Here is a 16,144-nt window from a genome sequence, read left to right as displayed (position 1 = left end):
GTTCCAGTTCCAAAAACGGATGATAATAAGTCCCTACTATGACACTATCTGAATCTATTTCATTTTTTGTATTTTTCTTTTTCAAAAATTTATTCTAATTCAGTAAAAACAAAACATTTTCTTGAAATTTCAGCATTTTTTTTTCGGAATACTAAACTTAATATTCAACTTTTATCACTTCCAATAAGGATTTTATCGCCAACTTAATACTAGTAAAATTGAGTTTAAAATTTTAGAAACTATTATTATAATATAATAGTCATTTTCAATGTCAACCGAAATGCCACCTCTGATTTTATCACTTCCTATAAGGTTCACTTCCTCTGGTCACAAACTTATACTGTTTGACACGTACAAATCAATATTAGCATTCCAACAAAGTAAATGCTATCCAAACAACCAAACAACTTATATTATATTACTCCCAAAACCTATCCAAACAACTTTCTCCCAAATCCTATCCAACAACTTATGGAATGGAGTGGTTGGGAACAAGCTTACAAGAGCTTTTAAAATTTTTTACCTTTTAAATTTTTTTAGCTTTTACATTAGAAAAAGAAAACTCATATTTCAGAGCTTTTAACTTTTAGTTTTCATGTTTTATGAAGTTTTACAGCTACTTTTGTCAAACACTTCTAAATAAAAAAGAAGCTACCATTTTATGCCACCATGGCTTCCAATTTTTGCAACCATTTGATGTACTGATGTTGCTCCTTTTTGTGTAAGTGGAGAAGGAGGAAGTTGGTGAGGCTTTTCCCTATTCCTCTTGATATTAGGTACTGCTTCAGCTCTTGTTGCAAACCAAGGTCTAAGTTCCTAAAATAAATAATGAATTTATCAAAATTAACCAAATTTTAATTATTTCTTAAACCTAGAACTTAACATTGTCTATATTGATAAGGAAAGTAAAAACATACCTGAACAGGGGACCTCTGTAGACTGAGGAACTGAAATCAATAGGCGACTTCAAATAATATGCATTTTGAATATGAAAGTCAATTCTATCTTGACCTTGGTCCAAAACTTTACAATCAAACTGCAGTATTGAGGTCAATCCTGTCTTTTTGATGCACACCTTCATATCCACTTCCTTGGGATAACAGTCATCTCCTAGAAAGGTTTCCTCACCAAGTATTGCAGAAATAGCAAGCTCCTCACCAGATTCACATTTCTTGATCATAGTTACATCTTTGGAATGTTGTGAATCCCAATCCATCACAAAATCGCCTGAGGAACCAGTTTCATTCTAAATTCATATCCATGAATGCATTAATCAGCTTCCATTGACAAAAGAACTAGTCTAGTATCTGTATAAACAAAGAATGATTATAGAAATAGAGGTACCTTATAAGGATCATTAGCAAGCTCGTGTCTTATCTCTGATTGCAAGACTTTAAGCAGTTCCAGTTCTTGCAAAGCTCTCTTTCCCTTTTGCAACAATGTAGTAACCCTTGACATTGCTAACCAGAGAATAGTGATTAGTGATTAAACAAGTAAGGGAATGCACAATCAAAATAAAAACAATGTGCAACCGGAGGGAAATCGTGATGTAATTGTGTTGATTAGTTAACGACAACAATGAATCGATTGAAACGATCCGAGTTCGTTAACTGATAGATCCAAGGTTTTTCACAAACGTATAATATATCAGTTGAATACTTCAGATTAATCTCGTGATACCCGTCGATTTCATTAGCAAACATGCGTAAATTGATTATCAGAAAGGTAAAGGCTATATTGATCGGGCGACATTGCGAACTCAAGAACAGAAATTGCAACAGTTAATAAAGCTTCGAAATATATGAATGAAACGATACCAGTATCTACAGCAATCAAATCGTCGTCGTTTCTCAAAATCCCTAATTTGACGAAAAGAACATTAACTCAATCAATTTGCTGGTGTGATTATGTGAGTATGTGTGACTGAAAGGAGCGAAGAAGATTAAAAATAAATAAATAAATAAAAGATTGGGGGGTACCTGCTGTCTTGCCGGCGAGAAGAAGGCCGCTGGTCGTGACGTTGAAGTAGACTTGTCGAGTGAGGATGAAGAAAGCAAAAATTGAGGGTTAGGTTTGTAATTCAACGAGACGACGAAGGGGCAAAAATGGATATTTAAATTACCATCATACATAATGTGCTGTTTGATTTTCTGAAGCAAAAATTCATGAAGTCTGCGGACTACCTTTGCAACCCTCTGCAGTAGAAGAGGTGAACCAAAAGGTTGCAGATAATAAGAAGCGTGTTTGTTTTTTTAACATCTGCATACTGCTGCAAATATTAAAAAATTAAAATAAACTAATTTTATAAACCGAAAATAACTTTTTAATACGTAAAATTTAATAATGTATAACATTTCGGTAAAAATTAATGATACTTCAGTAAAAAAGAATGATATTTCAACAAAAAATAAAGATATTTTCAGTAAAAAATAATGATATTTCCTCAAGAAATTATCATTATTGAATATAAAAAAAATAAAAAATAAATTCAATAAGAATAAACGAAAAAAAAGGGAAAAAAAATGTGAAATAAAATTTTAATAACATATAATCAAAATTTCAGCAATAAAAAAAGAAGAAGAAGAAGAGGTTGGAAGAGGCAGTACAAGTGCTGCGCCAAACAGAGCACGCGCAGAGGTTTTTGATTCAGAAGACTTCTAAAAAACAAACAGCTGCGAGATGAAAAGTGTGAAGTCTGCGGACTACCTTTGCAACCCTCTGCAGTAGAAGAGGTGAACCAAAAGGTTGCAGATAATAAGAAGCGTGTTTGTTTTTTTAACATCTGCATACTGCTGCAAATATTAAAAAATTAAAATAAACTAATTTTATAAACCGAAAATAACTTTTTAATACGTAAAATTTAATAATGTATAACATTTCGGTAAAAATTAATGATACTTCAGTAAAAAAGAATGATATTTCAACAAAAAATAAAGATATTTTCAGTAAAAAATAATGATATTTCCTCAAGAAATTATCATTATTGAATATAAAAAAAATAAAAAATAAATTCAATAAGAATAAACGAAAAAAAAGGGAAAAAAATGTGAAATAAAATTTTAATAACATATAATCAAAATTTCAGCAATAAAAAAAGAAGAAGAAGAAGAGGTTGGAAGAGGCAGTACAAGTGCTGCGCCAAACAGAGCACGCGCAGAGGTTTTTGATTCAGAAGACTTCTAAAAAACAAACAACTGCGAGATGAAAAGTGTTGCGCGTGTGCTGCGCCGCGCAGCAGTAAGAGGTTTGAAGAGGGTTTTTTTCAAAAATAAACAGCACCTAAATAACTTGATCTTTTCTGTACATATTTGCTATTGTAATCTTTTTTTTTATGTATCGTTAAACTCATATATCACGTTTGAAGTTTATCTTTTTATTGATAATACTCAGTTTAGGTGGTTTCAACTAATCCTTTGGTTGATTAATGATTTTATAGGGTAACAAATTATATTTGATAGATACATTGCCAAAGCTTCACACTTACCATCGGAGAGTCGAAAATTTTAGAAAGTGCAATTAAAGACAAATTTACAAAAATAGTCTTTGTGGTATGTATTTTTTTGGAATTTTAATTCAAATCACAATTTTTCTAGATTGGTGGTCCTTTTAAGCTAGTTTTGTTGTATTTTTAGTTCTCCAGAAAACTGAAAATATTAAAATGCCATTCTCATACATTTTTTTTTATGATTTTTGCTATTTAATTTAAAGTTTTATTAATAAAAATTATGGGTCTCTCTCTCTCTCTCTCTTTGTTTTTATTTCTTCCACCATCGGAGGTGGATGCATTTCCGGTGAACATCAAAAACAACAAATCCACCGGTGAGCCAAGGGGCTGCCATCGCCACTACCAACACCTCCATCGCCACCAACTGCCGCCTCTGTTAATGCTTCCTTCTTCTCGGATCAAAGACCTCCATCATTTTTTACGTTTTTCTGCCGATCACAACAGTAAGGGTATGAAGGCTCCGGGGATAGCCTTCTGCCGGTACCGCTCCTCGTGACTGTGTAACTACCATAACTTGAGACCTGCTTATCAATTTCACAAAGAAAGAAGAAAGAGAAATCGAATCATCAAATAAGAAATAAAGGATCATTGAGTGTTGTGATCAAAAACACATACACACACACACCTATTAATCGATCCAACTAAGATAAGGAAAGGATATCCATGGTTCGATTTCACATGTAAAATCAATTTCATATTCGAAATTGATTTCATATTGTATTAGGGCTTACCGAGATTGGATCTTGAGAGATCGACGTGGTTAAATCATGACATATTCGAAAAGGTTTTTTCCCCTGATATGTCTTCAACTTCTCAATCAATTTCATCTGTTGTTCTTGAAGAGCAAACCCAGAATATTGAATGTGCGTGTGTATCAGTGTGTATTAAAGTGCAAAGCTGTGAATTGATTTCCATGTGAATTGATTTCCAAAACCGAAAAATAGATCACCGTTGACATCCGTCAACGACGAACATGACCATCACTTGCCAGTAAACATATTGTCGTCCCATTTTTCTACCACTCTGTCGAGAATCAAATCCTAAATCTTGATATTTTAGGTGGGTTTCATTGTGATAGTTTGGTCTAAGGGTTTTAATGGAGGAGATGGTTAATTTCCCGACAATGGAATGATTATCGAGGTTCATTGGGTAAGGGAGGGGAAATAGCATGAACAAGAATTCAAGAACTGGGTGAGAGTTGGGTGGAAATAGGGGAAAGAGGTGGGGTCATAGGAGAGAGAGAGAGAGAGAGAGAGGATCCACTTTTATATTTAATAATAATAATAATAATAATAATAATAATAATAATAATAAAAAGTGAAATAAAAATGAAAAATAAATTCATTAAGGGTATAATAGTCTTTTTAGTTTGGACAACGACCAAAACTGCAAGCAAAGTAGCTCAAAAGGACCACCAACTGTCCAACTCAATAAAGTCGGGGTTTGGACTAAAACCCCAAAAAAATACATATCGCAGGGATCGTTTTTGCAATTTTGTCGAATTTAAATTACATCCTACTTTTTATACCTACAATTATTTCTACTCACTAAAATTATAACAAATCACCATTCAATTTAGTTTTATTTAATATATTCCTAATGAGAAATTAAATATCTTCCTACTTTTTGTTTCTATAAATCTTCCTACCCAATTTTTTTTTTTTTTTTTTTTTGGAACGGCGAATCTAACATACTATTAAATACACCTTAAATCTACCTATTTCCACGACGAGACTTGAACCCTCAACATCAAGGAGGGAGGGCAACAACGGATACCGCTAGACTATAAACCCTTTGGTTCCTACCTAATTAAATAATGACATGTGTATCATTTAACATTCATTTAATAATATTTTAATACACTAATATGACACCTATCATCATTTAATTGGATAGGAAGATTTGTAGGAACAAAAGTATGAAAATATTTAATTTCTCATTCCTAATATAGCCCTAAAGAGTGAGTTAAAAAAATATATGAAATATTTAAACTTATCATAATTTTATCGGGTAGAAATAGTTGTAGACATAAAAAAATAAGAGACAATTTAATTTCACTTTTAAAATAATAAAACCTCATTCTTTTAGATTAAATGAATAATGACTTAAGAAACTATATTTTATGTATATATTTGGTCGCTTCATTTTAACCAATCAAGATTTACTATTAAATTCACATATAACGTTTGGAATATATCATTTCAACCAATCATGGTCAATTTTTTTATTGGTTTTTTGCGATCATTTTAGTTGGTTAATAACTTTATGCTTCATGTACAAATTTGACCATTGACTTGTTTTATGCATTTACCATTAAAATGAAATTGTTGTTTAAAAAACACTATTAAACTTCTTTTACAACCTTTAAAACAATTTAATAAACTTTTTTTTTTATAAAACAACTTTTTTCTATCAATTTTTTAATATTTGTTTACAACTTCTAAACAATTTTTTTTATATTACAAAAGAGTTGTAAAAAAATAACTAAAATATTATAAAATTTATAAAAAGTTGTAATTTTTTTATTAAAAGACAATAAAACAAGTTTGTAGAAAGATGGAGAAAAAGTTAAAAATATATTTCAAAAAAGGTTTAATGGAGGGTTTTGAACAATAATGTTTGTTTAATAGTAATTTATGTATAAAAAAATTGAGTAACCAAATACTTATGTATCATATAAAGTCATTAACCCATTACAAGAGTCGTTGGATTTCCAGACCCGTTATTGTCCGCTAAATTGTATATGAACACTACAAGCAATTTAATGGTATATCATATAAATAAATAAAATAACTAAATTTCTAAATGAAACATAGTTGCTCATCAAGTCATTATTCTTAAAAAAATTAAAACAAATTAGAAATGAGGTCCGTGCGTTGCATGGGTCAGATATTTTTGTTGATGTTTGGTGGGTTATGAAAGTAGGATGCTATAATGTTATTTAAATACAAAACAACCAGATAGATCAAATACAGTTTCATCTCTTAATAGTGGCAAATGAGCAATGTGGATTCTCACCCTTTCTATTGTTGGAGATGATCCTGAAAAAACAAAAAAACTTCAAAATTGACTTTCAAACTTATACTAAATAATAATTAAATATTTGAAATTGTCTGTTATTTGTAATTAATTTTTGTAATAACAAAAAAAATGTCACAAAAATTGAAAAATCATTTATAATAAGGGAAAAAATTAGTCATTTTATTTGGAAAAATGACAAAAATGTTACAAACACCTCAACACTCCACCTTTGGTTTCCAACCTGTTCAACAACTTGAGACATATTTTAAAAACCAAATCAACTGATTGTATTTATTGGAGCATTGGATAGTTGGATTATTTCCAACTATCACTTTACTGTTGCAAATCTTATGGTAAAAGTATCTCAAATCTACCCGAAGCATATCAGCAATATAGAATTAGTTACTATTCAAAAATATGAATAATTGTGTGTCTTCCCTCATATTAGCAACAATAATTATCTTACATTGGTTCGCTGCGACACATCTACTATCTAGGAAGCTTCATCTAAGACATCGATTGACTGCAAGAGGAATTTATAGGATCCAAGCATACAAAATAAACATCATTACAAAAGAAAATCACTATAAATTAGATTTCTAATAAAAATGTAAGTGAATAAACTATTAGGACATTATACTTAATAAAATCTATCTAATTTAACCCTAAATATAAAGATCTTAATTGAGGATAGAGGATAGAAGTAACATCGTCATCTGCATGACCAATGATTGCGGATCCCCACGAACCAACATAATCAATATACTCATTCCCATCAGTGTCCCACATGTAATGTAAGAACCCTTCACGGAATCAATTACAATTGGCTGCCCACCAACTAATTTGAAAGCACGAACATGAGAATTAACACCTCCTGGGCCCTGGCATCAACCCCAACCGACAAAATATGAATAAAAAAAAATCACTGTAAGTGAAAGTTTTCATTGAATGAGATGTCAAGATTTCAAGAGCATAAAATAGTAGATAACTGCATATAGGCAGTGAAATTTCGCAAAAGGTGTTTCCTAATTTTCTCCAAACGATAATCCAAATTGCATACAATACAGAGGGAAGGCTTCAATCGTCAACTTTTGAACAACATTATAGCTAACCTTAGTGATACACATCAATTGTTAGACCATATAAAAACACAATTTTATCCACAAAAAAGGAAAAGCATGAATGAAAAGTAGAAAATAAAGAAATAGAAAGAAAAATATTTAGGTAAGAGACATACCGGAAATAGTATTGCTACGCTCATATTCACCTGAAATAATTATATATAAATATAAGAAGTAATGATTAGTAACACCACATAAAATTAATGCATAATAAACAATTAAAAAAACTCATATGCTCCATATTGCATAGCAGAAATGCAGAAAAGCAAAGAAGTACTATCACCCAACGCTTTGAAAACCGATTTGTTTCTTGTGTTTCTCCAACTAAAACAACCTAGCCTCACTTGCTCCTCCTTCTGATGATACTACAACTGAATCTAAATCTATTCCTGCCACATCATACTCCTCAGATTTTGCAGGGGTTGCCTATTGAATATACTGTTATGTTTTAACTGTTTCAGTTTAATCCGATTGCATCATGCTATTCATTTATGATTTCTGATTTGGAACTTTTTGCTTTCTTGTGGGATCATTGGAAGATCAACACCATGGGAATAAAATCCCTTGAAGTAAAAAAGAATATATATATATATATATATATATATATATATATATATATATATATATATATATATATATATATATATATATGAAAGAAAATGAAGAAACAATTGCTTTATATATGTGATTGTGAAACTAACATGTCAATGAACCATTGTTTATGCTTGAAGTAACATAAACAAATTATCAGATTTATACAATATGATTAATAACCCCAAATTATAAAAAAACATACAATTAAATCTTAAATGATTTCCAAATTGGAAGATTTTCCTCTGAATCTACTTGCAAATTGAATGACTGGAGAAACATAATTCAAGTTCTAAACGAACTATGAATGGCAATTATTTAGAGATTCAAAAATTGCAAAAACATTTAGTGATAGCACAAATTTTTTAATATAATTACAGAAACAAAAAAGATTTAAAGTAAAAAAAATCAGATGTAAACATGGAAAATAAATCATATTTGTGACAGGATAAAGTCAAAAAAGTACAAAAATGAATCTTTAATTAAGTAAAGAAGTTGGAAAAAGAAAAGTCAGAAAGGGCATAAAAATTTCTTTTTACCGATGCTTGAAATCGTCGATTGAAATCTGATTGTCATGAAAAACGACGTCATTTGATGATATCACTTGCCAAACGATTGATTTTCCTGATTTCTGTCTAACCTCAACCCCTCATATTATGTTAAGCCGTGATTAACTAGGGGTGAGCATTTGGACCGGACCGGACCGGTGAACTGGATCTGACCGTTTTTTTGGACCCCCGGGCCGGTTCTCGGTTCTAAGATTTCTCTCCGGTCCGGTCCGGTTTTTTTCCCGGTTCGGTCCGGTTTTTACCGGGTTTAGAACCGGTTGGAAATGATTCAGATTTTTGTGACGTTTTTTAAACACTTATACCTCATTCGTTTTAAGTCGGATTGACTTGCGGTTTTTTCCAACATTTAGTTTACAGTTTGTAGATGAATTTAGACTATAATTTTGTTTATTTTGGTATTATATTCACCTTTTTACAATCCTTCAAAGTAGAGCTATCAAAGCTGAAAAAATTCAGCTTTTCAACAACATTTTGTAATCTGTGACGTTTTTTAAACACCCATAACTCATTCGTTTTAAGTCGGATTGACCGGAGATTTTTTCCAACATTTAGTTTATAGTTTGTAGATGAGTTTAGACAATAATTTTGTTTATTTTGGTATTATATTCACTGAGTTACAATCCTTCAAAGTAGAGCTATCAAAGCAGAAAAAATTCAGCTTTTCAACAAGATTTTGTAATCTGTAACGTTTTTTAAACACCCATAACTCATTCGTTTTAAGTCGGATTGACCTCGGGGTTTTTCCAACATTTATTTTACAGTTTGTAGATGAATTTAGAATATAATTTTGTTTATTTTGGTATTATATTCACTGAGTTACAATCCTTCAAAGTAGAGCTATCAAAGCTGAAAAAATTCAGCTTTTCAGCAAGATTTTGTAATCTGTGATGTTTTTTAAACACCCATAAATCATTCATTTTAAGTCGGATTGACCTCCGGTTTTTTCCAACATTTAGTTTACAGTTTGTAGATGAATTTAGACTATAATTTTGTTTATTTTGGTATTATCTTCACTGAGTTACAATCCTTCAAACTAGAGCTATCAAAACTGTAATATTTCAGCTTTTTAGTATTATTTTATACTATAATTCCGAGTCCGCGTTTAGCACATGTGGTAGAGTTGTAAGTGAGTATCAGACTAGTTTATTGACATTGATAGTTGAAGCTTTGTTATGCACCCAAGATTGGGTGATAATGTTTACAAATCCGATAGTTGACAACGTTGATGACATCTTGAACGATGATGATATAGCTTTGGGTAAAAAAAATTACAATCTTTATTCTTTTTTTATACAATTATTACTTTTTATTAAATACTAACAACATTTTCATTTGTGTTTATGTAGAGATTGCACAAGCTTTAAATATGTTACATATGGATGACAATGATATGGGGAAGAGGCTAATGGAAGATTAGATTATGAGTTTATGAAATTTGTTAGTTTGATTGATTTTAAAGTTTAAACTATGATTTTTGTTGTTACGATAATACTTTTGTATGTTTGTCTTAAAATTGTTTAACTTTTGTTGGTGAACTTGATTTATATGTTAGTTGCTTTTATTTTGAAAATTAATTTTTGCAAATTGAAAGTTATAATATTATACATCAATATAGATTAGTTAGGCATGAAACGGAAACATATTAATTTTGCAAGTTATAATATTATACATCAATGTAGATTACTTATTATACTCTATGCAATTAAAGTTGTACCGGTCCAAACGGGTCTAAAAACCAGAAAACCCGAACCTGGACCCGGACACGGGCACGGACATGGACACGACTCATCCGGTCCGGTCCATGGTCCACAAAATTCTCCATAACCGTCCGGTCCAAGAGCCGGTCCGGTCCAAGAGCCGGTCCGGTCCAAATGTCCACCCCTATGATTAACAACATTAATTTGTGTGTGTGTGTTTTGTTTTTTGTTTTTTTTCCAGCTTTGCTCAAACCATACACGACTCCACTTTCCCTTACATTCATCTGTTTTTCTGCCTTTGCTGAAACCAAAATTCAAATGACAAAAGAAAGTGTATATTGCTGAATAAATTGGATGCATACCTTTAAATTTTTTTAGTCATACCTTTTATAACACGAAGCTAATAACATGTCTGAATAATATGATTGTGTGGTATTTAAAGCTTCATTTGTAGTCGAAACAAAATAAGAACCTGCCATAAATAGATATTATAAGGGTAGTTATGTCTTTTCACTTTATAGTTATTATTGGATATGAACTATAAACATACGTACCAACTAATCCATCTCCTGAACCCTTAGCTGCTACATAAGCAAACCTGACATCTAGAAGCCATCAAATTTCATTTTTTGTCATTGCAAAAATAGTCCTCCGGTAGAAAAAAAGTCAAATGTATAATATTTAAATATTTAATACTAAAATTTTGAGTCAGCTGGAGTCTTAGCGTCTATATAAGCAAAGCACACATCTAGGAACAATCAAATTCCATTTTTTTTGGCATTGCTAGAACATTCGTATGGTAGAAAAGAAAAAAGTTATAAATGTATGATTTTTAGTTTTGATTTATAAATTTAATGATAAAATGTTTTTTTTTTGTTTTTTTTTTTTTGAAAGAGTTAATGTTAAACTGTTGAGTTTACATGTGTTATGATTTTGTAGTGGGTATGATCAGATACAACAATCCAAAATACCATTGTTTTGCTATCCATGTAGCTTATATATGGCTTCTTATATCCAAGATTTTGCAAATAAGAAAGTACACCACCATCTAGGTCCTACAAATGAATTAAACAAAAAGATTTTTTTTATAAATTATAGCTCATGAAATTTGTTAAAAATAAAAAAAAAAACAAAAAAATGTTTAAAACCTGAGCCAACAAAGTCCAAACTCAAGAAGCTTTTTATTTTTTTCCAGCAACAAAACAATGGCTTGCAGCATCCATAGTGAATAAAGAAGCAAAATTTATAAGATTCACAAAAGGGGTTTCCAAAAGTTGAACCACTAGAAATAGGAACGATACAAATAAAATTTTCAAAGATTCGATTTTTTTTGTCTAAATGTTTCCAAAAATACCCTTCAACCCAGAAAATAAAACTTACAGCGACAGGGTCTTCAATAATCATCAAGGGTATACCAACCTGCATTACTAAGGCAAATAAACGGTGTAGAAAAGAAAAACTATATAACAAATAACATTCAAAAGTGCATCAGTATATGGAAGCAAGTATATATATATATATATATATATATATATATATATATATATATACTACCTTATAAAAGAAATCTTACTATTTCTATAAATAGAATTAATATAATAATAATATTTTTTATAAGACATTTAAGTTTTTAAGCTTAAAGTACAACCAACTATTAATATAATAATATTATAATATATATCTTACAAATGATAATGCTAGGGATACACGTATTAAAAACAAATTTAAATTAGTATTTCCTTATTTTTAGGGATTGAATTAGTATTTTCATCAATTTTGACCCAACTTGTACTCCTAAAATATATCTTCTCTGGTATCTGTTGCATTCGAAATCTGAAACACTTCTTTTCGACAAATCATTTGAAATTTAAAAGCTCATTCAAATTGGAGTTCCCTAATTTTTTGCATAAAATATAATTAACTGGAGACTAATTCAAATATTCATCTCCTTTTCCTCCATGGAATCCACCACCACAATATTTTTTGGTTTTGGCATTGCACTTTTTATTTTTGTGAAACCGATCGATAATGGTGCAAGTGTTCTTAAAAATATAACATGTCCCCGAATGGAACTAATTGTTTGAAAGAAACTATTCGCCGCCGCCGCTTTGCGCGGGTAAACGGCTAGTGTGTGTGTGTGTGTGTCTATATATATATATATATATATATATATATATATATATATATATATATATATATATATATTATTTTTTTTCTTGAAAAATCCCACGTTTTCATCATACTGTCAATAATCGATTGACATCAACTCCATTGAATTGAAAGAAAATCAGATAGACAAATCAATAAATTAGTTACCTTACTTTATAAGGAAATTGGTCAACGGTTAACTTGATTTCTTTGCTAGGTCGGTGATAATAAGCATCTAAGTCCAGACACCCTCAAAGTGTATCGAATACTGGTGGGAGTTGGAGATACAGAGGGTTCTGGAACAACGTAGGTGAAAGGAGAAATGAAGGCCAATAGACAAAGAAAACTGTGATGGTTGAGAGCGGTGGGCTTGTGGTTCGATTAGGAAGAACATGTATAAAAAACAGTGTTGGATCGGTGGTGAAGAAGAAGGGAGAAACGGTGGAGACGAAGAAGGTTGGGACGACAACGCAGGTAGAAGAATGAGACATCGCCCATTAAGAAGAAGATGATTGTGTTGAAAAGAAGGAAGAAGAGGATTAAAATTATGAAGGCATTTGAAGCGGTGAAAGCGGTGGAAGGATCTGGTACTAAAAAAGAGCGGTGAATCGATAACCCACTAAACTTATATATTTGCAAAATGTTACTTATATGTAGTTGGCGTTTATGTTTACTGGTTTTTTGAACCCAATTGTTAATCAAAAATCAAAGATGATTATTTCGTTAATAGTGTAAAAATTTAGGACTGTTTTGAAATATATATATATATATATATATATATATATATATATATATATATATATATATATATATATATATATAAACACTAGATGTGTGCTTGTGCATACAAGGGCAATAAATAGATTTTTGGCAAATAAGTTTCATTATTGGAAATAATTATTAAATTTTATTATTAGTTATTAAGTAATAAAAAAATAACAACTTTTAATTAACATATTTATGTTTAAAGATGAAATATTTTCTTCAATGACATAATTCAAGAATTTGAATTATGAGAAACATGTACCATAAGATATGTCGAAGACATTAAGAGTAATTGGGATTTTTGTTTCAATGAAAATTTTCAAAAAGGTTGAATTTCAAGAAACGAAAATAAGCTCTCTCTCTCTCCCTCTCTCTCTCTCTCTCTATATATATATATATATATATATATATATATATATATATATATATATATATATATATATATATATATATATATATATATATGAAACCTAAAAATGATACATGTCAATTTTTTTAAAATATCTTTAAAAGGTGACATTTTTCTATAATTTTTATTATTTCTTTTTTTGGTAACAAATTAAATTCAATTCAAATTTTGAAAATAAAGAACATTATTATGTTTATTTTGCTTAACAAATAAATTAATAATTACTTACAATCGATAATATCTTAGTTTTTTTATATTTATTATTTTTTTATCTATATAGAAAATTTAAATATACTGACCATAGCCTCTACAGGTTATAACTTAATATATATATATATATATATATATATATATATATATATATATATATATATATATATATATATATATATATATATATATATATATATAGACCGTTCATACGGTACAATTTACCATTTTTTTAGAAATGTTTTAATTAAAACAAAATTAGACAAGATGCTTGGATTAGGTGAAATATATATATATATATATATATATATATATATATATATATATATATATATATATATATATATATATATATATATTTCACCTAATCCAAGCATCTTGTCTAATTTTGTTTTAATTAAAACATTTCTAAAAAAATGGTAAATTGTACCGTATGAACGGTCTATGTTAATCTACCGTAAAAATCATGTGGGAGGTCGATTGAAGAACAATAATAATATTTTTAGATATTTCGTAGTTTGAAATATGATAATCTCGTCCTCAACTATTAGAGTTAATCACGAGGCATAATATATATATATATATATATATATATATATATATATATATATATATATATATAAAATGCTTAATTTAAAGTTTTACTTCAAGTTACATTTTCAACAATCGATTTAACTATTAGAGTTAATCACGGGGCATAATATATATATATATATATATATATATATATATATATATATATATATATATATATTCCTATCTACTATAATAAATTAAAGTTTTTTTTGCCACATGTCATTTTCTCATTTATTTGGACACATGATATTTTCTAGTATTTTTAAATTTTCTATTTTCCACTTGTCATTTTATTGTATTTTTCATTTTATTAAATTAAAATTCCACATTTAATGTGTAAGATAATATATATGTAAAGTATTTATTAGAATATATGTAATGTATTCAATACATTAAAGTTTTATTAATTTTAATAATTCAAAATTTTCTTGTTTTTCTTATAAATTCAAACTTTTCAAATTGTTAAAATTTTATATTTATTTTTTTTTAAATTAAACCCATGTAATACATGGGTCTGACACCTAGTTCTAATAAAATAATAAGTTTACTCTCCTATTGACAAGTGTTATACAATTAGAACTCCTCCTATTGACAAATGTTATACAATTAGGACTCCTCATTAATGTTATATATCACCTATCATGTCACTTGTTAATCTATTAATTATCCATTTCAAATTTCAAATTTTAAATTTCCACTCTAATTAATTTAAATTAACAATTGATTCCTAATTTTAAATTTCAAAATTTTAATTTTCTCATTTTCATTATATAAAATTAATAACATTAGATTGAAAAATAAAATAAAATAAATATATATTATAAGGTAATATAACTTCACATATTTATTTAAATCATTGATTAAAATTCCCTGTATATAACTAAAAAAATATTTATTAAGTAATAATTTATTTAAAACAATTGATTAATAAATTTGATTTTTTAATATAAAAACTTAATTACTTTTATAACATATATATATATATATATATATATATATATATATATATATATATATATATATATATATATATATATATATAATTAGGACTCTTCATTAATGTTATATATCACCTATCATGTCACTTATCAATCTATTAATTATTCATTTCAAATTTAAATTTTAAATTTCCACTCTAATTAATTTAAATTAATAATTGATTCCTCATTTTAAATTTCAAAATTTTAATTTTCTCACTTTCATTATATAAAATTAATAACATTAGATTGAAAAATAAAATAAAATAAATATATATTATAAGGTAATATAACTTCACATATTTATTTAAATCATTGATTATAATTCCCTGTATATAACTAAAAAAATATTTATTAAGCAATAATTTATTTAAAATAATTGATTAATAAATTTGATTTTTTAATATAAAAACTTAATTACTTTTATAACCGTGTATATATATATATATATATATATATATATGTGACATCCCCAAAATCTCGGCCAGAAAAGACTGATTTCATTTATGCTTTTTAAAAAATAATTTTCAGAGTACGTCCTTTTAATTTTAAAAG

At 28.4% G+C, this 16,144-nt stretch overlaps 1 protein-coding gene and 1 long non-coding RNA gene across 3 annotated transcripts; both read right to left on the bottom strand.

Annotated features, from left to right (window-relative positions):
- Positions 1–343: 343 nt before the first annotated feature.
- LOC145048038 (Mitochondrial glycoprotein family protein) lies at positions 344–2,085 on the bottom strand. Of its 2 annotated transcripts, XM_078996433.1 has the most exons (5): positions 1,980–2,085; positions 1,818–1,859; positions 1,345–1,460; positions 918–1,246; positions 344–816 (listed from the first exon to the last, which is right to left on the bottom strand). In XM_078996433.1, exons 3-5 carry the CDS (start codon positions 1,456–1,458, stop codon positions 660–662), a joined length of 600 nt encoding a protein of 199 aa, XP_078852559.1. In that variant the 5' UTR covers positions 1,459–1,460; positions 1,818–1,859; positions 1,980–2,085; the 3' UTR covers positions 344–659. The 2 variants fall into 2 exon arrangements, with proteins under 2 accessions (XP_078852559.1, XP_078852560.1); XM_078996434.1 differs by lacking the exon at positions 1,818–1,859.
- Positions 2,086–7,094: 5,009 nt separating this feature from the next.
- LOC144998810 (uncharacterized) lies at positions 7,095–8,169 on the bottom strand. The gene is made up of 2 exons (XR_013660441.1): positions 7,764–8,169; positions 7,095–7,407 (listed from the first exon to the last, which is right to left on the bottom strand). It is a non-coding gene; the product is annotated as an uncharacterized LOC144998810 (long non-coding RNA).
- Between the last annotated feature and the right edge of the window lie 7,975 nt (positions 8,170–16,144).

Source organism: Lactuca saligna, chromosome 5, assembly GCF_052625555.1.
Source record: "Lactuca saligna cultivar CGN05327 chromosome 5, ASM5262555v1, whole genome shotgun sequence".
In the NCBI taxonomy this organism is placed as follows: domain Eukaryota; kingdom Viridiplantae; phylum Streptophyta; class Magnoliopsida; order Asterales; family Asteraceae; genus Lactuca; species Lactuca saligna.
This window is presented reverse-complemented; position numbering and strand designations above follow the sequence as displayed.